Source organism: Notothenia rossii (assembly GCF_949606895.1).
Source record: "Notothenia rossii genome assembly, chromosome: 2".
Classification (NCBI taxonomy): domain Eukaryota; kingdom Metazoa; phylum Chordata; class Actinopteri; order Perciformes; family Nototheniidae; genus Notothenia; species Notothenia rossii.
The window spans coordinates 511,247-534,365 of NC_136904.1; the positions used below are offsets into that span (position 1 = coordinate 511,247).

A 23,119-nucleotide genomic window follows, 5' to 3' on the forward strand; every position below is an offset into this window, starting at 1 on the left:
AAGGCCTGGTCCACAGCACTCTGGTAGAAACGTATTAATTTGCCCTTGTAATCTTGAGTCCATCGGCAGGAGGGTTGTTTCTCTGCCAGGAGGTTGACTCCAGAGGTGATGAAGGTCAGATGGACATGAAGAGCAGCCAGAAACTCCTGAACGCTCAGATGGACGAAGCAGAACACCTGGTCCTGGTACAGTCCTCTCTCCTCTCTAAAGACCTGTGTGAACACTCCTGAGTACACTGAGGCTGCTCTGATATCGATGCCACACTCTGTCAGGTCGGACTCATAGAAGATCAGGTTGCCTTTCTGCAGCTGCTCAAAAGCCAGTTTCCCCAGAGACTCCATCATCTTCCTGCTCTCTGGACTCCAGTGTGGATCTGTCTCAGCTCCTCCATCATACTTGATGTTCTTCACTTTGGACTGAACCACCAGGAAGTGGATGTACATCTCAGTCAGGGATTTGGGCAGCTCTCCTCCCTCTCTGGTTTTCAACACCTCCTCCAGAACTGAAGCAGAGATCCAGCAGAAGACTGGGATGTGGCACATGATGTGGAGGCTTCGTGAGGTCTTGATGTGGGAGATGATGAATTTAGACGTCTGCATGTGTGGAAAGAACTCTGCTCATGTCTTCCTCCTCAGTACTGTGTCTGTCTGCATCTGATCTGAGGACGCCATCACTCCCTCATAACTTCAGAGCATCAAAACACATCAGAGTCACGTGGAAACCTGTCCAACAAGAGCAAGAAACCAGTGAGAGGTGATGTAGTTCTACTAACTGTCCACTAGATGGGGCTAACTGACAATCTAATGAAACGCAGTCAGCAGTGACATTGAGATGTGATGAAGCAGCCGTGTTGATCAGGTGTATATCAGTCTGATTAGAAAGATATAAGATTATTTTAAACACACCTGCTAGCAAATACATTAGCAACAATAAATAGCTCTAACACCATTTACGACTCATTTAGGACATGTTACTGCCACCTGTTGTGAGAAATAGCTTGTCAAAGAAGAACAGATGGTGAACTTTAAATGCTCACTCAGCAGGATGACATTTCCCATCCAAACTTCTGTTCGTATTACATATTGATCACAAATATAGAAGTATTATACATTTGATCATTGGCATTCAAAATTCACAAGGATTCAATTTAATACATCTCAGTGTCTGATAGAAGAAACATATTGCAGTCACTGGGACATATGAGCAAGCTAATCTGAAGGAAATCAAACTAAATATATTTACGCATTTGTTTAATCAAAGTCAGAACTGGAGTCAGAGGAGGAGGAGGAGACTTCAACATGTCAGCTTCAGTCTTCAGAGGTTGATAGGCTAACATCATTGATACTGATTTGTTAATAGCTTTCATAACAAGTCCTCTAACAGGGAATAAAGCAACAGCCACACAGAGCCAACAGTCCTATGCCAGAGATTAGAGAGGTGAGAATAGCTAAAATCACCGCTTTCCATTTACCAAGCCATCAACCAGCCTGTAAGTGAAGGGTCTAGCTCAGAGTGTTCAGCTAACTCTGAGCGAGCTAAGCTCTGCTGAAGCTTTAGTGACAGATCCATCTAACAGTGTTGGTAGGGATAAATGTTCAGCATCACGAACAGATCACAAACACCTCCTTCCTCAACCAACTACTTGGGAATATCAAAACAAATAGAGTGACTTGAAAACCTGTGTAACCAGTGTCAGAAACCCAGTCAGTTAGTGGTGATGTAGTTCCAATAGCTGCCCACTAGAGGATCCTAAATGACTGACTACAGGTAAAAACATATTTTTCATGCATTGGTTGAAATCTCTTATTTCAGAGAAGTGGAAAGAAATCATTCTAAGTCAACATTTACTTTTTATTTTTCTATCTTTGTGTTTGTTGATCTTTCCTAAAGTCACCAAAAGTTAGAATATCATGAAGCCTCATTTGCATATTCAAAAATAACATTAAAATAATTGTCTTGTCCTCCGTCTTTGTTTGATTTCAGGTGATCCAGGTCATCAGCTAGTGTTGTCAGTGTTTCTCAAGCAGAATGTGCAGCACTTAGATTGTAATCTTCATTTCCTGTCTTCTGTGTAAAATGAAGGAAGTGTCTGAACAGGCCTTAAAAACTGATCAACGTGACTGAGGGACTATTATTTTTCAACACCTAATATAACGTGCAGGCATTGAGTGTTCAGAGTTCAAATACATCTGTTACCCACATGGCATTCCTCAATTAGTCTGAAAACAAAGGAGTGTCCTGACGTAGAAAATTGAATACAGAACAAAATGCTCAACATTTTTAATGACCAAGTCTCTCCTTTTAACTTCAGTCATAATTCAAGAATTTAAAAACACAGATGCTAATTTATCTCTGCCACCATAAATCCCCTAAAACTATTTTTAGAATATGTAGGTGAAATACAAACCAATGGCGGTATTGTAACAGAATAAAATGTAATATTTGTTACAGGTTCTCTTATATATCGGTATGTATCTCCGTATGTGTTTTTAAACCCCTTGTTCCATATTGTAGGACTCTAACATGTTGTGTATCTGCTAGTTGCAGCATCATTGCAGCCACATCACATTTATATTGAGTACAAGTTTCAAGTCAAGATGCCATTGTTTTAAGGCTGCAAGATTAAATCAAACAGAAAATAACTGCATGTAATTTATACACATCTGTAATGCAGCATGTATATATTTGTTATTCTCTGAATCCCAGGTATCTGCACTAGAATCTAAAATAATCCTTGTGGCTTTGAACAAAGATTGTCAGTTCAGTGTGTTTGTAATGATGAACCCACTAACGGGACTGACCAGTTTGAAGAGTATAATGCAATGACTTCAATTAGAAAGTCTTTAGAATATGGCTAGTTTGTGCAGAATTAGTATGCAAGTTACTAACCTCGGCATATAAGGCACTTAAATGTGGACTTGACGGTGGACACCAGTTCAGTCGTCAGGGCCATCGTGCTGGCCTTATTGGCCTGGGCGTACTGGCTGAGGTCCCGCAGCTCTTCTGCTGCCAGCACCAGCTCCTCCACCTTCTCCACAGTATCAGAATCAATCCCACTGGGGGGTTAACAAAAGTGTTAGTTTACATCACACACATTCCCTCTCCACATAAATGATTTTCATCCTGTAACATGTTAATGTTTATTCAGCATAATATAGGTCATCATTACTTCATGGAACTTATTTATGACTCTGACTTCACTTTATTTTCCAACTATAGCATTACTATATTCAGATGACGTCTGACGGGATGCCATAAATAAACTACACAGAATCACACTACACACCTACGCAATGATTACATTCAACCATTAGAATACAACCTCTTTGGACAATTTGGACAATACTTACAACTTCTTATACTGATATGAATTGATTTACTTTCAGACTATGAACGTAGGGAAGTAACTCTTTAACAACAGAACAGGAACAAAAAACACAACTGTGACCTCTGTGCAGCACACACAGACCAGTCAGTCCATTTCTGGGGAGTAGCTACCTTGTGCTAGTTATATTAAAGTTGATGTTTTACTACTGGCTGTGTCTCACCTGTCTGAAATGAGCCGAATCCCCAGGAACATGTTGAACCAGACGGTAAGAACACTTCATCCTGAACTCACTGTGGGGCCTGTCTTCATGGACCTGTAGCATAACACCCTGACACATACAAAATACAAAGTACGTTCATTGAGAATGCACATACTGTCCCTCCTCTGTCTTTCAATGTAGTCAAACTTGTTGAAGAAAAACAACAAGTTTAACGTTACAGAAATAAAAGCTTAACTACTCACCCTCCTAATTGTAGACGTAACTTCAGTACAACTTGAAACATTTCTCCCGCTTGCTGCTGGGTGCAGGTGAAAGTAGGTCGACATTTCTGTTTACACCGCTGACATTTGTCACAGGTAAATCTATAGGTATCGCAACAAACATGACGTTATCACACAGCGACAAGCTGGACACTGGATTGACCAAATAACTACACACTCTTATTTACATTAGACACGTTATTCAAAACTGACAGCCTGTGTGTTGTTTGCTAAACACTGCCACTGAAATACCACACTCAATTATCAAGCCCCTGCACCCAGAATACACATGTTAAAAGCCATGTAACCGATTAGATCACTTAGAAACCTGAGCTTGAACACTTTGTTGTGCACAACAATGGAGGCCACTTTTGGAGAGAGAGTTAGAGGTAGACTGTATTTTGTCTTCAGTACCATACGGTAACTATGTTCATGTCATCTTCACTCTCAGTAAAGTCATTGTGTCTGATACTGTTATGAGTATTGAGAAGAAACCTATTTGTGTGTTTCCACATTGCATGTGTTCATTCATAGTCCATATTTACAGCGTGCTACAAATGAAAATGCCTAAAACTTTGACTTGAATGTCTTGTTTATTAATCAACTAATGTGTTTCAATTCAGTTCATGTAAGCCTCACACACACGTTCCTCTTTTGAGCGTCTAGTGATTATGGCCTGCATGTCTTTCTGTTGTAACTCAGATGTCAGCTTCTTAGCAGTTTAGACAAACATCAAATTCATAATGTAGACTAGTTGGACAAAATCATGCTCAACTGTTCCATTACTGTGTGAACTGTTTTAGGGGTCTACTGATATATTGTTCTCCCACTTGCTGTTGGGTGCAGGTGAAAGTAGGATGACAGTTCTGTTCACATCGCTGACATTTGTCACAGGTAAATCTTGCAGGTATGCAACAAAAATGACGTTGTCACACACCAACAAGCTGGACTGCATACTTGTATTAATCTCTAAACGCATATCTGCATGTGAATGCAGAAATACACTTATCCTCGTCAGACTTCTGGGTTCCAGGGTTGAACTGTTACAGCATTGCCATTATATCCTCGTGTCTTTTATTTTGAAATATGTTCTTTGACTTCCGGTCCACCGGACTGCTTTTCTTCAATCTTCAATACAAAACGGGAAATTGAATGAAGTTGTTATCAAAAACCAAAACCAGACCGTTTTTTTATTAGGACTTCTTGTTATCCATTTTTTATTCAGAAAACAAAAATGGGGAAACGGCTTTGGTTTCCCGTTTTTTCGTTTTGGATTTAAAACGAAAAAAGGCTGGTATCTTCGTTTTTTTTATTCAAACGAAAAATCTAAATAACAAAACGTACAGACTTTTTTTATTAGGTTTTCTCGTTATCCGTCTTTTGATTCAGACAACAACAACAACAACAACAACAACAACAACAACAACAACAACAACAACGGGAAAACGGCTTTGGTTTTCCGTTTTTTCGTTGTAAATAAAAAACGAAAAAAGGCTGGTATTTTTGTTTTTTGGCTTTCCGTTTAAACAAAAAATCAAACTGACAAAACGTACACGGACCGTACACGGACCCTAAATATAACGATATTTCACATGAAAAGCTTTTAAAACTAACATACAACGTTTTCACAAGGGCAGAGTACATTTCCCATTAAATAAACATGTGTGAGCAAGCCAAAGCGTGTTTGAAGAAGTGGAAAAAGAACATCACCCGAGCAGCCTGAGCTTCTTGAGAATCCAGGTTTGTGGCTACGCTGGTTTCATGTCCCTCCGATGTGTTTGTACTTGCTGATCTGAAATGTTTTGTGTCAGTCAGCACCATCTAGTGGAGAGCTAGTAGAACTTCATCACCTCCATCACCTCTCACCTTGACTGGTTCTTCTTCCCGTTGGACCTGTTCTCAGGTCACTCTGGTGTGTTGTTATACTCTGAAGTTAGGGAGTGACGGCGTCCTCAGATCAGATGCAGGCAGACACAGGACTGATGAGGAAGAGATGAGCAGAGTTTCCTCCACACCCGCAGGCGTCTAAGTTGACCTGAAGGGAATTCAGCAGGTGAGAATATGATTTAAATGCTTTTTTTGGTTTGTAAATTTGTTAGGTCCATTATTGTACATTTGAGGATGGATACAGCCAATAAATTACTCGACCTAATTAAACTTAATCTGTAAATGTTTGATCATCGGGATCACTCTGATCACATCGTGCTAGCCTATCACTGTTTAACTGATCAGAACAAATGTTTCTTGGTGCTGATTCTATAAATCTATTCCAAAGTATCGTAGAGAATTAGTCTCAGAATTAAAGACGAATGATTTCAGAAAGACTTCCTTGTAATGGCGACAGTTCTTGGCAGCAGTTTGATTGTAATCTGAGATATCATCAACAGTGAAATATGCAGGCAGTTTCTGATCCGGTCCAATAGCTCTGATCAACGTGACTGGAGGCTGTGGCTCAGTGGATAGTGTGAGGGAGTTCAAATCAGGGGATAGCAAGTTTGAGTCCCACTGCAGTCAGCATGTCGTTGTGTCCCTGAGACACTTCACCCCAAATTGCTCCTGTGGGGATTGCCCACAGTAATGAGTATGTAAGTCACTTTGGATGAAAGCGTCTAACATGTGACATGTAATGTAATCACGACAACAGCTCTGATCAACGTGACTGACATGTTTTAAAAAAGAAAAAGTTCAACATAGAAAAGTCAATATAGCAGATGTGATATAACCTCTTTGTGGTCTCTCCACAGTCACTGCATGTAAAGGGCCTTCATGTCTTTACTGATACTGCAGTCAGAGACGCTCCAGTGGATGTTAGCTGGACTTTGTATCTGAAACTGTTTGATGGAGCGTTGAGTTTTCTGACTGGATGTTTGTGACAGCGTGAGATATGTTAGTGGAGGGCTCCGTCTTCTGTTCTAGTATCAAAGTCTGAACTGCAGCATCGTAACTTAAAATGACAGCAGCACTGATCCAGGTTCTCTGTAACTGTCCAGGTCTGTTTAAATTGTATTTCCCATCAACCGGTCTCTAAATACAGCCAGAGCCCATTCCCTTTAAACTCTAGTGTTCTTCTTCTCTGTTTATTTACTTGGGACAGTTGAACCATCATGACACAAAAATGATCGAGTTCAACAAGTATTCCATTTAGTTTCTGACGGTGGATGATGTCTTTGTCCACAGCTAAAGTTAAACTGACCGGATCGATTTGACAGCACAGGGTCCCTTGATCAGAGCATCCTTAGCAACTAACTACTAAACAGAGATAACAGACCCACCAATCAGAATCCAGTATTTAAGGTGACCATTCAAAAAGGCCAGTTCTATCATCTGACGGTATGAGCAGAACGTAGATAACTTGCTGTTCTCACTGCAATGTGTGTGAGACACAACTATTAGGCCAAGACGCTGCAGGCGGCTCAGTCGGCTCTGTTGTTGTTTCTGATGTTGGTTTCCAGGGGAATTCCACGGTGATCAGTCCTGTTGTTTATTGACATTTGATGTCTCGTGTTTTTGACAGTTTGACTGATAATGTTTCAGCGTGAATATCAGAAGATGTAGATCACAAATCGTTGTAGAACAATGAGTGCAATCAAAAAGGTTCACTAAAACTTCATCCAAAGATAATTTGTTCATAAATAAATACTTAAACTCGCAATGTCCAACTTGGCCAATCAAAATAACAACAAAAAGATGCATTTTTTTGTATCACTCAAAATGGTTTATCTTATTTGAAGCTTATGAACTTGTAAGGCCTACAACTTTTTTGTAACAAAGTCTTTTGCTAGAACTTTAACCATCCTCTTGTTGCCCTGTCTACCTTTCTTTGTATGTTTTTATTCAGATTTTTACTCTGTAGCACTTTGAGTTTTGTTTATTAAAATGAAAAGTGTGATTATAAATGACATTGCTTAATTGTGTTATTGGTGTAGGATCCATAGTTACAATTGTCTTGACTTTAACCTGGATAAAAACCTAATAAAAGAACAGATCTGTGTCTTCAGGCGTCAGCAGAGGACTGAGATCAGTCCATACTGTGAGTCTGTGGAAAACTCTCCATCACAGCTACACTACTGCTAATGAGATCACATCAACTGTCAGAGTGAACATTTGTAAATTAGTGCTGAGCTTTATTCCATTATGATCAGTTACCACCATCTAGTGGACAGCTAGTAGAACTACACCATATCTCAAATTGACTGTTTTCTTGTGACTCATGTGTTTCTGAAGTTATGAAGGAGTGCAGGCAGATACAGGATTGCTGAGGATGAGATTAGCAGTGATACATGAAGCATGACAGTGTTTCAATTGACCTGAAGGGAATTCAGAAGGTAAGAATATTGAATAATTGGATAATTACATCAAAGAAAACCTAACCAGACAAAGTATGTTTGTTTCCTAAAACTCATCAGGTGAGAAACCTTCCAGAGGAATCTGTAAATGTTTGATCATCAGGATCACTTGTTCTGTATCACTGTTTAAATGTTTCTTGCTGCTAAATATCTCTATTCTAAAGTATTGTGGAGAATGTTTTTCAAAAAAGACTTCCTTGTAAAGGTGACAGTTTTTGGCAGCAGTTTGATTGTAATCTGAGTAAGCACCCTTACTGCTGGGAGGAAATGTAAGAACCGGACTGACGGCTCGGATCAACGTGACTGAGGTGTTTTTATTTCTTTATCTTTGAAGCGTACACACACCAGGCAGGTTATAAACATTCTTTGAGGTCTCTCCACAGTCACTGTGTGTAGAGGGTCTTTATGTCTTCAATGATACTGCAGTCAGAGACGCTCCAGTGGAGTCTCATGTCAGCTGGACTTTGTATCTGAAATCCTCTCCTATCCAAGTCAGTTCATTGTGGGTGTACTTCAACACATTGTGACAACCTAACACCTATATGCTCAACATACAGTTTGTCTGGGTGAATACGGGGGCTGTGCAGCATAGTTGATTTAGTATCAGCTCACACAGACTCCCTTCTTGTTCATTCCCAGATCCAGTGTGTGACAGAGAGGAAGGAGCAGTAATGAGCATGTTGTTGTGTTTGTGTTTAGGTACGACACCACAACAGATCCTCCAGGAATCGACAGAGGACGTTTGAGCCTTCCAACCTGCGAGATGGAAACCACTGATCCAAAGTTAGTATTTATCTTATCAGTATTAACATATTCAAAAGTCTGCATCATTTTCAGCAGAGATTCAGTGCACCTTTACATTTATCATGTTTTTGATTTTATCAGGATCCACCCTGAGGGACCAGACTCTCCGGGACCTGGTGGTGTGTCCATGGAGAGTGGAAACTCTATGCCTCGACGTATTGGGTTTAAAGATGGAGAGCATGATGATAGTCCAGAGTAAGAATTTAAAGCAAAAAGTCATTTTTCTTTTTCTCTATTAAAACGCTTGAAATTCAACCTAATTATCTACAAGGTTTTATCTTCTGAACATTCATCAGTGATTGTGTTTCTATTAGGATCCAGCATGAGAGACCAGACTCTCCTGGACCCAGCTCTCTCTCTCTCTCTCTCTTTCGTGTATCGTCGTCATATGTCCAGCTCAGTGTCACAAAGCCACACTCTCGTCTCTGGTCCCACTTGGAAGAGGCCAGCCTCTGAAGGAGGTCTGTACAGAGGACAGGTGGTGATTATGTGGTCGGCAGTCTGCTCAGGCTTGCCACACTCGCATACTGCGCTGTCTGCCAGGCCCCACTCCTTCATTGATGATTTGAAACGACCAACCCTAGTACGGAGGCGGTTCAGTAGGGTCCAGTGCCGGCGTGGTAGATGTTCTCCTTTGACTCCATCTCCCGGGTCTTGGATGTGATGGTGCAGACGTGTGAGCTCAGCCGACTCCCATTCCTGCTTCCAGGAAGTTGCTAACCATGCCCTTGTAGACAGGTCCTCAGGGATGGAACCAAGCATCTCTTGTGCTCTCCTGTTGTAGGGGTGACGGGACTTGAGTCTGCTTGGGGTCGCTGCCTTAGTTGTGGTTTCATGCAGGATATGCCAGTCATGTTCTTGGGCTTTCCTTGCAAGTGCAAGGGTAGCGGCCTCTCGTCGGAGGCCGGCCGGGGCAATTCCCGCTAGGACTGGCAGGTAGGACACGGGGGTGGGCTTCAGGCAACCAGTTATGATCCGAAGGGCGTTGTTAATGACAGGATCAATCTTCTTCACATGTGGGCTTCTACACCAGACTGGGGCACAATATTCGGCAGCAGAGAACACCAGGGCTTGTGTGGATATTCGTAGTGTCCTGGCGGAGGCACCCCAGGTTGTACCAGCGAGGCGGCGGATAAGCGAGACCCTTGCTGTCACTTTGGCTCTCACTTCTTCCAGGTGTTGTTTATAGGACAATGTCCTGTCCAGCCGAACACCGAGGTACTTGGGGGCTAGTTGGTGCTCCAAACGTTTGTTGTCAATGGACACCGATAGTTCCCTTTTTGCCTCTCTGTTGCACAGGTGGTATGCGGCCGACACAGTCTTCCCAGTACTGAGCTGCAGACGCCACATGCTTATGTAGGCAGCCAAGATGCCCATGTCCTGGTTGAGACCCTGTTCCACCGCTGACCATGTTGGTTGACGCAGCATGATGGCCAGATCATCCGCGTAACCATATTTACTGGATGTTATCTCCGGGAGGTCGTGGATATAGATGTTAAACAGCAGTGGTGAGAGGACAGACCCCTGTGGCACCCCGTTCCTCAATCTTCTCAGTCTGCTTCGCTGGCCATCGCTGGTCCGAAGGATGAAGCTGCGGTTGGACAGCATCTCCATTAGGAACTTCACCATATGCCGGTCTGGGATTGTCCTCAGCAGCTTCAGGTGAAGTCCACGGTGCCAGACGGTGTCATATGCGGCCGTTAGGTCGAGCAACACTACCCCAGCTTTGTCTTTGGCCTTCCTTGATGTCCTGGGTGAGCAGGGTTACTTGATCTACTGTTGATCTGCCCCGCCGGAAACCAGCCTGTTCCCTTGGAAGCTGTGGGTCTACTACTGGCTCTATGCGGCTGAGGATCATCCTCTCCAGAATCTTTAATGGGACGCAGAGCAGCGAGATGGGTCTGTAGGCCTTGGGGTCTTCCGCAGTTTTGCCTGGTTTCAGCAGAGCGATAACAGCAGCACGGCGCCAGGTCTTCGGCAGTTTGGACCTCTGGAAGCAGGATGTAAAAAAAAGGACCCAGCTGTGTGTCCATGAGGAGTGAAGCCTCTATGCCTCACCTTATAATGTTTGAAGATGGAGAGCAGAGCGATGGACCAAGGTATGAATTCAAGTTATTTTTGTTGTTCACTTTTAAAACTTTAGAATTTCTACATCATTCTCAGCTGAATTTTATTTGCTGCACATTGTAAAGGAGTTCTTGAAGCAAAGAACTGAACCATCAGGAGAACACAGCAGAGCTTCAAACTGATGTCAGTCACTGAAGATGTATTACACTCCCGACAGCCTGACACAATCAGCACATTCAAAAGTGTCCTGTTCGGAACAGCCTACTCACTTTAGTCCTCCGGTTTGTTTATCAAAGCTACTTCCTGTCCCCCGTCTGCTTTTCATTGATGTCTCTTTTTCTGTTAGCCCAGCCTGAATTTTATATTTTGTTGTTTTACCTAATTGAGTGTTTCTTTTATGCATTGTACAGTAAGGTGTTCTTTGGTGTCTTGAAAGGCTCCTCGAAATATACAAATGTATTGTTATTATTATTTATTAGTCAGATGTTTACTCTCTGACTCATGGCATATATTGAGTCCTATCAGTATCTGAATGAGAACATGTTAACAACCTTTCTTTATGCATATTAAGAAGTAAGAAAGGGGTCATCTCTTAACACAGCTGATGAAGAGAGTGGACCCGAACACCCTGTATGTAATGTAAATGTGTAGGGGGGGGTACAGTGGGTGTTCATTGAAAATGTGCTAAGGCCATTGAGTGTGAGTTTGAAAAGATAATTTATCATATCATTTTTCTTTAGCTAAATAATGAAAACGTGTCCCACGGACCCGAACACCATACAAGTGTTAATGATACTGTCATGATCACAGGTACAGATCAGAACCCAATAGCACGACTCAGATACAACCAGTGTTTTGCAATGTTCAGTTTATTCAGGTCAGGGACAGGCAGGGTCAAAACCAGGAAATCCATCAGACAGGCAACCAGAACCAGACAGGGAGCAGGCAGGAACTCGAGATCCGTAAACAGGCAGGCAGGGATCAAAAACCAGGCAGGACAAAAATCTAGGCTAGAGAGTAACACTCACTGGAGAGCTTGGCGGAAACGACAAGACAATCTGGCAAAGGACAAGTGATCGTGAGGTGGTATAAATACTGTGGAGTGATGAGGGAATGAGTAACAGGTGAGGGGAAGGGCTGGGAAGACCAGGTGAGGGAAGCGAGCTGATTACAAGGGCCTGGAGGAAGGCGGGATCTGAAATGACAGGAGAGTTTAGATGAGCCACCAAACAAACAATAATAGAAGTGTCTAACTTGTGACAGATACTGCATATAGAGACGCTCCAGTGGAGTCTCATGTCAGCTGGACTTTGTATCAGAAATCCTCTCCTATCCAAGTCAGCTCATTGTGGGTGTAATTTAAAGAGCATCTTGCAGGTTTTTATTTTTTCTACATTTATGCTTAAACTTGCTTGAAAATTACAATTAAAAAAAAGAATGCAGGATTTGATATGTTTTACGAGACATAAGGGCCGGAATTCAGAGGGAAAGGAGCAATTTTGAGCTCTGCTCTTAAAAACGGCTTTTTTTTAAAGTCATACGTCAAACGCGACATATTACATCACGCAGGGGACACATCTCCGCTCTCTGACCACGGGTATAGTAGAGTTGCGTTGAGTAGAGCGGTTGTGTTTTAAGGAGCTGGTATTTTTCGGTAGTTTTACATTGTATTGATTTGTAATCATGGTGCAGTATTGTGTTTGTACAGGTTGCACAAATACCAGCCTGTCAGGACATCGAGTCCACAGTAAAAAGGACCGGAGCTAGCGTTCGTTCCTGGGTGCGTTGTGCATCCACCTCCCTGCAGCACATACTCTCCACAGCTTTATCAGGAAACCGTATTACATCTCTCTCCCCCCCCCCTTCGCTGCTCTCTCTCTCTCTCCCCCCCCCCCTTCGCTGCTCTCTCGCTCTCTCTCTCTCCCCTTCGCTGCTCTCTCTCTCTCCCCTCCGGTACACGGCACCGTAAGACGTAGTGTGGAGTTGCATTAGGTAACGCTGTGGTGGCTGTACTGCTCCAGCCGTCTCCTTTGTGTTTGTTTGTTTCCCCCTGTCTGTGTTGTTTGCGTGTGCGTGGTGGCTGTCACTCCTGGCTCCCGGCTCAACCTCCACTCTCCTGCTGCAATCAGCTGTGCACCATCCCCGACTACACACCTGCTTTCCATCAAGCCATTTACAACGGCATATCAACGGAGGCTCCAAAACCTTTCTCCGCCAGATCGTCAAGTATCAGCCGTATCTCTCTCTCCTCCGGTACACAGCACCGTAGTGTGGAGTTGCATTATGTAACGCGAGATACGGCTGATACTTGCGCATTAGTTTCTGTTATGGATCAGTATCAACAGTCCTGCCAGTAACGTTACTATATTATCAATGCTACTTTAGTTATAGCCTGATATATGATAGTTAACTTCACAATGTTGTGATGTGACGTTAGCTAACATTCTGTAGCTAACGCCGGTCACTCACCAAGATAGCTGCCCAGTTCTCCACTGGTTCTCCTCACACCACAGCTCCATTTCTCTCCGATGGCCGTTATTTCTTCTAATCCTTGGCTGCTCCTGTTCTCTTGGACGCCCAGCAGGCTCATAATTGTAAGGTTGTGGTCCGTCATATGCATTCGAATATTCATGTTCAACTTCTTCTGTGTCGAAACTAGCATTGGGATCCATGTTTATTAATACGGTACACCGGCCGCTCTCCCCCTTGTGTCCCCCGTGTTACGTCACACGCGGGAGGTCACGTGTCGAGGCTTTTTTATGCGGAAGTGAACATTTCTTACAAAAACGACGCCAGATGTCACTGTAGTGTATATTTCTGTATATGTTTTGAAAATCTAGTGAATTCATCATTTTCCTACACATTTATTCACAGGTGTCTTTAACCTGGAAGTTGCTCTTTAACACATTGTCACAACCTAACACCTATATGTTCAACATACTGTTTTTCTGGGTGAATACGGGGGCTGTGCAGCACGTGTTGGGGTCCCTGCATCCTGTCTAGGACTCCAGAATATCAGGATGTTCAACTGCAGCTGGTTGCATTTTGTAGTTTGTAAACCAGCATTTCTGGCTATTCTGACCCACAATCCTTTGCAGTGGATAAACAAGTGGGTCGTATGTCCCAATGGAATGCCTATTGTATGCAAGAGAACAAACTCTGTAGCCTTAACCCTAACCCTTACCTCCACAGCAGATATCCCACTCGTCCATTGACTTCTCTCATTCTTGATATTGCTGATAAACACACTTCATTGTAAATCTCCAGAGATAAATACATTGCGTTTGATTTAGTATCAGCTCACACAGACTCCCTTCTTGTTCATTCCCAGATCCAGTGTGTGACAGAGAGGAAGGAGCAGTAATGAGCATGTTGTTGTGTTTGTGTTTAGGAACGACACCACAACAGATCCTCCAGGAATCTACAGAGGACGTTTGAGCCTGCCAACCTGCAAGATGGAAACCACTGATCCAAAGTTATTATTCATCTTATCAGTATTAACATATTCAAAAGTCACCATCATTTTCAGCAGAGTTTCAGTGCATCTTTGCATTCATCATGTTTTTGTGTTTCTATCAGGATCTCCCCTGAGGGACCAGACTCTCCTGGACCAGGACCCAGTGGTGTGTGCTTGAAGAGTGAAAACTCTATGCCTCGACCTATTGGGTTTAAAGATGGAGAGCATGATGATAGTCCAAGGTAAGAATTAAAGCAAAAGTCATTTTTCTTTTTCTCTATTAAAACGCCTGAAGCTCAACATAATTATACATATTCATCAGTGATTGTGTTTCTATCAGGATCCACCATCTGAGCCCAGTCCACCGCACACTAAATTATTCTTAAATGGTATTTTACTTAGAAAAATGTAATGACCATGGACATCTTTTTTTAAGCTGTATGTCCGGTTTGAATGAGGATCTTCTAACACAGCACATAACTTTGCTCCACAGAGTTCATCAGCAGAGATCAGAGAGTCCTGGTGGTCAGTCTGCCCAGCAGCATCAAACTGACCTGGACTCCATATTTATGGTGAGTGTGTGGCTCCCTCCAGTTAAAAACACAAGGAACAATATCTTGAGTAAATAACTGTTTCATCCAGACCGCACCAACCCGTGAGAGCTGGGGTTAGAACAGCGTTTCTCAAAGTGTGGGGCCCGCAGAAATGTGATAGGTTATTTTGTTATTTTTTAATACACTTTGTGGACTTCAGGCCGGAATCGAACCTGGGGCCTCGCCGGCGGTAGTGGAGTGTTTACAGCCGGAGACTCGCAACGGCGGTGGAATTTCACAGCGCCGCTGCGCCGGAGCCTCGCAACGGCGGGTGTTTACGGCGGCGGATGCGGTACCGGCGCAGCGGCGCTGTGAAAGTCCACGGCCCACCTACTATATGCCAGCGGCTCAACATTGAGCATGACTTGAGAGTGGCATTATCAAGCCTGTAACTGCTGCATAATCCAGTGAGGAGACTCATGCATTCAATTGGTCATTTGCATTGCTGAATGTATTTCCTGAATGTATTGATTTGTTGTTGATTTTCTCTATTTTGAACTGATGTTATTTGTTATTGATGTTATTTGTTATTATTGACTGATGTTATTTGTTATTGACTTTATTTGTTATTATTGACTGATGTTATTTGTTATAAGATGTAGAACTTGACCTTATTTAAATATTTGACAATTTTAAACTGGGCCTACTATTGATAAAACAATTGCATGGTGGGCCCTTTTTCTATATGTTTGGAACTCAGCCCATTTGAGGCAAGGATTGACACCATTGCACTTTTTTTTTTCTATTTCTGAACTGTTATTTGGTATTGATTTTCTCTGTTTTTGAACTGATGTTATTTTTTAAAGATATATTGTTATAGAACGATACATTTGACAATTTTAAGCTTGGCCTACCCTTTTATTGGAGCGATGAGCTTCAGTGCTTCAGAGCTTTTAAAGGCCCACCTGTTCAAAGTGGGGAATGACAGAAAAAGTTTGAGAACCACTGGGTGAGAAGGAGTGAAATAAAAATAAACAATAAATGAAATGCATGTTTTTCAAAGACACATTTATACCATTATTACGCAAACACACGAACACACACACCATTCACAGCTTAGACGTGAAAATGTCACGTTGGTCCACGCTGGGAGACGTCAGGATGACACAATATCACCCCCTCAAAACGTCACACAGTTACACGGGATTGTTAACATGGCCCACCATTGGAGAAATACCCGGATGTTGAGCAAGCCTCTATCACGACATTTGGAGAATACGAAGATTTGTTCAGGTCTCGCAGAGGAATATACTACGTATGTTACAATAGAGTTTTAGATTGGCCAGTGTCCATGTGAAGTTATCGTAATTTCTCGCCGTAAAAACAGTATTTCTGGTGTCTGCGTTTCTATAGTAACTTGGTTGCTAGGGACGCAGCTCTCGCTGCATACACCCGGAAATTAGTAATTTCGTCACTGTCGATTGATTTCACAGTGATATCTGCACTACTCAACTAAAGAACACCAGTTTGTCATTGTTCATAACACAACATTCATTGGTTTGAATTGGTTACAGTGCTCTTGTGTTTTTCCTTTTCAATTCTGAGACAAATTTCTTTTTTCAACGTTTTGGAAAGCCGGAAACATCTAATTACCCATAATCCTCAGCTATCATTGAAGCCCGGTAATTGGATGTTTTAGCCGCAATGCACGTTGGGATATGGTGTTTATTAAATGTGAAATCCGAAAACATTTAATAATAATAAATACTTTATTCCGAGTGTGCTTGCTTTTCTCTTTGAAAGTCATCACATAACTGCATTGTAATACACGGTTCGGCTGCATTACATATTACATATCTGCCGTAGTTCTTTATTTATAGAACCCTGATGAGAAGACTTCTAGACAAACAGGAAGAAATGCCACTGGAACTGAAAATGTGACGTGGATCATAAATATATCAGCAATTAAACAAAATCTTCAATTTCTCTTCACACAATACGTCTCCTGGCAGGATCAATACTAATTCGGCTGACTTTTATATTTGATCAAATCGGTAGATAGGCTTTTAAAAACCCTTATCACCACACCTCTTTGCATACCAAAAATAAACTACAAATATGGTGTCGTTTTGCATCACTGTACAAAGCTGATGGGAGTTATAGTTTTAAAAGAAACTATTGATTTTCTTTTGATCAAAGAATGTAAATACTGAGTTGAGAGAATAGTCAGGGGTTTTAGGTGATGGGAGACACATCTATGGATTCAGAATTGCAATATTTAACTGTAAAAATAATGTTTTCTCCCTATTTTAGAATCATATTAAGGGATTTTCTATCATGTAATTGTATTAATTGGTTATGAACAGTGAAGCATCAAGTCACACCTCGGTGCTGGATACCAAATGGTCAAAGTTCCTTTCTCGCATTACAACGTATTCAGCCTTTATCTCCTATTTAGAGGAAGTTAGCCGTTACTCTGAGGGGTCGGAGCCGTCTCCATGTCTGATTCACGCTGCATTTTATTCTGTTCCAGCTGCTGGAGGACCACATCGTCACTTTTGTGAAGAACGAGCTGAAGAAGATCCAGACGGTCCTGACTTCAGATTACCCAGAATGCTTAGAGAGTCAGAGGGAGGATGAGGAGGTGTTGGACTGTGAGGATGAAGAGCAGAGGAGCAGCAGAGAGGCATTCCTGAACATCGCACTGCACTTCCTGAGGAGCATGAAGCAGGAGGAGCTGGCTGACCGTCTGCAGAGCAGTAAGAGGGTTCAACACATTGAACGTGTCATTTTTTACTTCTAAATAAAATAAAATATTAATTAATCATCAATATAATTTGTATCACATCCGGGATTTATTCTGTGCTGGAAACATTGGCAGACTGTTTCAATTGATATGGTGAATGGGTTTGTGTTTGTCCATTCAGGAACTGATGCTGCAGTCTGCAGACGTAAACTCAAGTCCACCCTGAAGGAGAGGTTCCAGTGTGTGTTTGAGGGCATCGCTAAAGCAGGAAACCCAACCCTTCTGAACCAGATCTACACAGAGCTCTACATCACAGAGGGGGGGTCTGCAGAGGTCAATGATGAACATGAGGTCAGACAGATTGAAACAGCATCCAGGAAACCACACAAACCAGAAACAACCATCAGACAAGAAGACCTCTTTAAAGCCTCACCTGGAAGAGATGCACCAATCAGAGCAGTGCTGACAAAGGGCGTGGCTGGCATTGGGAAAACAGTCTTAACACAGAAGTTCACTCTGGACTGGGCTAAAGGCAAAGCCAACCAGGACATCCTGTTCATATTTCCATTCACCTTCAGAGAGCTGAATGTGGTGAGAGAGAACAAGTACAGCTTGGTGGAACTTGTTCATCACTTCTTCTCTGAAACCAGAGACGCAGGAATCTGCAGCTTTGATCAGTTCCCGGTTGTGTTCATCTTTGACGGTCTGGATGAGAGTCGACTTCCTCTGGACTTCCTCAACACTGAGATCCTGACTGATGTCACAGAGTCCACCTCAGTGGATGTGCTGCTGACAAACCTCATCAGGGGGAAGCTGCTTCCCTCTGCTCGCCTCTGGATAACCACACGACCTGCAGCAGCCAATCAGATCCCTCCTGAGTGTGTGGACATGGTGACAGAGGTCCGAGGGTTCACTGACCCACAGAAGGAGGAGTACTTCAGGAAGAGGTTCAGAGATCAGGAGCAGGCCGGCACCATCATCTCCCACATCAAGACCTCACGAAGCCTCCACATCATGTGCCACATCCCAGTCTTCTGCTGGATCTCTGCTTCAGTTCTGGAGGACGTGTTGGAAACCAGAGGGAGAGGAGAGCTGCCCAAGACCCTGACTGAGATGTACATCCACTTCCTGGTGGTTCAGTCCAAAGTGAAGAACATCAAGTATGATGGAGGAGCTGAGACAGATCCACACTGGAGTCCAGAGAGCAGGAAGATGATGGAGGCTCTGGGGAAACTGGCTTTTGAGCAGCTGCAGAAAGGCAACCTGATCTTCTATGAGTCCGACCTGACAGAGTGTGGCATCGATATCAGAGCAGCCTCAGTGTACTCAGGAGTGTTCACACAGGTCTTTAGAGAGGAGAGAGGACTGTACCAGGACCAGGTGTTCTGCTTCGTCCATCTGAGCGTTCAGGAGTTTCTGGCTGCTCTTCATGTCCATCTGACCTTCATCAACTCTGGAGTCAACCTGCTGGCAGAAGAACCAACAACCTCCTGGTGGCTTAAAGTCGAACCTGAACTAACACATCTCTACCAGAGTGCTGTGGACCAGGCCTTAGAGAGTCCAAACGGACACCTGGACTTGTTCCTCCGGTTCCTCCTGGGTCTTTCACTGCAGACCAATCAGAAACTCCTACGAGGCCTGCTGACAGAAACAGGAAGTAGCTCAGAGACCAATCAGGAAACAGTCCGGTACATCAACAACAAGATGGATGAGGATCTGTCTCCAGAGAGAAGCATCAACCTGTTCCACTGTCTGAATGAACTGAATGATCGTTCTCTAGTGGAGCAGATCCAATGGTACCTGAGATCAGGAAGTCTCTCCACAGGTAATCTGTCTCCTGCTGAGTGGTCAGCTCTGGTCTTCATCTTACTGTCATCAGGAGAAGATCTGGATGTGTTTGACCTGAAGAGATACTCTGCTTCAGAGGAGGCTCTTCTGAGGCTGCTGCCAGTGGTCAAAGCCTCCAGGAAAGCTGTGTAGGTGGAAGGATGAATGAAATACAAACATCATCAAATGTGTTTATGTGTCATGTAGGAAAAATAGTACTTTATTTGTTCATCTTTTTAAAAAATCCTCTTTCAGGCTGAGTGGCTGTAAGATGTCAGAGAGAGGCTGTGAGGCTCTGTCCTCAGTCCTCAGCTCCCAGTCCTCTAGTCTGAGAGATCTGGACCTGAGTAACAACGACCTGCAGGATTCAGGAGTGAAGAACCTGTCTGATGGACTGAAGAGTCCACACTGTGAACTGGAAACTCTCAGGTCAGGATTCCAGATTCTTTTTTAAAGTTTACCCTGTAAGCTTTTATTGGCTTAATGTAATTTAATTAATTTAATTGACTCAATAAAGAGCTTATTTTGACCTAAAATAACACTGTGTGTGTGTGTGTGTGTGTGTGTGTGTGTGTGTGTGTGTGTGTGTGTGTGTGTGTGTGTGTGTGTGTGTGTGTGTGTGTGTGTGTGTGTGTGTGTGTGTGTGTGTGTGTGTGTGTGTAGTCTCTCAGGCTGTCAGGTCACAAAGGAAGGCTGTGCTTCTCTGGCTTCAGCTCTGAGCTCCAACCCCTCCCGTCTGAGAGAGCTGGACCTGAGCTACAATCATCCAGGAGACTCAGGAGAGAATCTGCTGTCTGTTCTACAGAAGGATCCAGACTGGAGACTGGAGACTCTCAGGTACGGACAGACCGTCAGCATGAAGAACTTCTTTTTCTCTTAATTCTGTTCAGAGAAGTTTCAAAGCCTGAGAAAGGAAACACACGGATCCCTTCAAATCTTATTGAATGGAAACATTTATAAGTATCATTAACATTGAGGAAGTAAAATCATTCTCATTATTTATAAGGGATGTGTTGGTTCTCTACTTCGGTCCTTCTGTTCTCGGACATTAATAGTGATCATTTGATTTTCATTGTAGAACCAGTAGGATCAAACGGTTTATTCCTGTTTCGCCCCCTGTCCCATGCAGCCCCAACAACAGCCTCCGATTCGTCAAAATACTTCATGCAATGCTTCATGGGATGCATCATTAGATCTATAAACTCTAACCCTAACCCTAACCCTAAGACACACGACCGAGCCAAACAAGTATAATTTCTTGTGTGGCCTAAAGTAAAAAAGGGGCGAAATGGGAAGACACCGGATCAAACCTGTTGTTTGGGGAAATATCTGAACTTTAGTGCAACACACGAGAACACCTGTTCTCACACCTATAAGATTTATAATGCATTAGAAACTCATCCTGACTGTTTCTTTCTCCAGAGTGGACCATGGTGGAGAGAGGTGGTTAAAACCAGGTCTGAGGAAGTGTAAGTGTGGATTCATGTTGACTTATGATGACAAAGAAATAAACAACATCAGTACACAAACACAGAATAAAGCTTTCATGTTGTCTGATGATAAACTGCTGCTGTGTGTCTCTCATCAGATTCCTGTGAACTCACACTGGACCCAAACACAGCACACAGAAAACTCAACCTGTCTGACAACAACAGGGAGGTGACACGTGTGAGAAAGAAGCAGCCATATCCTGATCATCCAGAGAGGTTTGACTCCTTGGAACAGCTGATGTGTAGAGAAGCTCTGACTGGTCGCTGTTACTGGGAGGTTGAGTGGAGAGGAAGGGTTCGTATATCAGTGACTTACAGAGGAATCAAGAGGAGAGGAGGCTGGAGGGACTCTCAGTTTGGAGGGAACGATCAGTCCTGGAGTCTGGAGTGCTCTGATAAAGGTTACTCTGTGTGGCACGAACAGACAGTAACACACATCCCCTCCTCCTCCTCCTCCTCCTCCTCCTCTCATAGAGTAGCAGTGTATCTGGATCATCCTGCTGGCTCTCTCTCCTTCTACAGAGTCTCCTCTGACACACTGATCCACCTCCACACCTTCAGAACCACATTCACTGAACCTCTCTGTGCTGGGTTTGGGCTCTGGTCAGATGACTCCTCAGTGTCTCTGTGTTCTCTGTAGGAGGAGACCACTTCCTGTCCAGTGGTTTGAATGTTGTAAATAGAGAAGGCTTCACCTTGGTTAACATGTGGCTCAATGATTGAGCGTAATTGAGAAGCGGCATTTAGTTAGCAGGTTGGTTACAGAGCAATCTTTCATAACTCAAAGTAGGATTAAAAACATAGGTTTCTCGTAAAAAATGCTGTTTGTTAACGTTATAAAATTGGGTGGTGGATATCTGTTACATTTATGTTTGATGGGAGATGCTAGTTTTTCTTTCATACATGAATTATATAAATTATTTAATGTGTGTTTGTTATTTTGCAATAATGTTTGTTATTGTTTAACTTGTCTTCATCTTAATTGTAAGCATATGTCTGACTGTAGCACCCTATCAATGGTACCTCCTTAATAGTGGGGCTATAAAAGCTCTTGGTGCCATCGTTGGGTTGGTGCAGGTTGGTTACAGTCGGTGGTGTTGCAGAGTTGAATTGTCCAGAATTGCAGAGTTCAGCAGGCCTGGCTGTTTGCCATTCCCTTGTAAATAGTTGTAAATATAGTGAATTGTATAAATAAATGCCCACGCTGACGATTGGCTGGATGTTCTGCCTCTGCCTCCTTACTGTTGGTCGACCGCTCATAGGTCGACCTAACCGTCTGAAACAATCTCCCAGTAATTTCATATTTGAATATGTGTATAAAGTATTATGAATTGCTTTGTTGTTGAAATGTGATGTAAAGTTAAACTTAACTTTCCTTTGCTGGCAGAAATGTTAGATCTCTTCCTAAAAATGTGAAATGATCTCCTTGGCGTTGAGCTAGTTGTGTTCACACCAACGTGACTTATATTCACCTTAATAACGCTTTGTTTGGAGCAGCATCTAATAGCTGCTAATGATCGATGTATTCATTGTAATTAAGTTCAATAAAGGTTTGAAGACAACACTTGTGTTAATGATCTCATGAATCCAAGTAGTGTTTTTTCCACCCAACAAACTACGCGTCATTCACCCATTCACACCTCAAAAATGGGAGAAACCTCAGGGAGAGCAACAGAGGAGGGATCCCTCTCCCAGGACGGACAGACGTGCAATAGATGCCGTGTGTAAATTGAAAAGATAATACATTTGCAACATAGGTAGACCAAATGTTTGGAAATGCATGTGTGTATAATAGGAAAATGAATCCACGAGGATATCCATCCAGGACTTATGATCCAGGACCACAGCCACGACTCAAGATCCAGGACTCGCGATCCATGACACAGGACCGCAGGATCATCCATGACTCCGGATCCCGGCGTATCTAGACACCAAAAAGAAAGAGATTTGGGGAAGCTGGGTTAATCGGAACATGAGAGTACACAGGTATAGACAGAGAGAAGGAAGAAGTAAGATGTCCCCCGACAAACTAAGCCTATAT

At 42.9% G+C, this 23,119-nt stretch overlaps 1 protein-coding gene across 1 annotated transcript in view; it reads left to right on the forward strand.

Annotated features, from left to right (window-relative positions):
- The window catches only part of LOC307029864 (protein NLRC3-like), a 40,327-nt gene extending 17,687 nt beyond the window's left edge, over positions 1–22,640 (forward strand). Inside the window, exons 2-11 of the mRNA XM_079665953.1 lie at positions 14,417–14,500; positions 14,605–14,724; positions 14,976–15,054; positions 17,549–17,774; positions 17,943–19,737; positions 19,844–20,017; positions 20,252–20,425; positions 21,011–21,057; positions 21,177–21,832; positions 22,156–22,640. Coding sequence (XP_079522079.1) covers positions 14,417–14,500; positions 14,605–14,724; positions 14,976–15,054; positions 17,549–17,774; positions 17,943–19,737; positions 19,844–20,017; positions 20,252–20,425; positions 21,011–21,057; positions 21,177–21,718 — 3,241 coding nt within the window. The 3' untranslated portion in view covers positions 21,719–21,832; positions 22,156–22,640. The remainder of the gene's footprint in view (positions 1–14,416; positions 14,501–14,604; positions 14,725–14,975; positions 15,055–17,548; positions 17,775–17,942; positions 19,738–19,843; positions 20,018–20,251; positions 20,426–21,010; positions 21,058–21,176; positions 21,833–22,155) is intronic.
- The last annotated feature ends 479 nt before the right edge of the window (positions 22,641–23,119 follow it).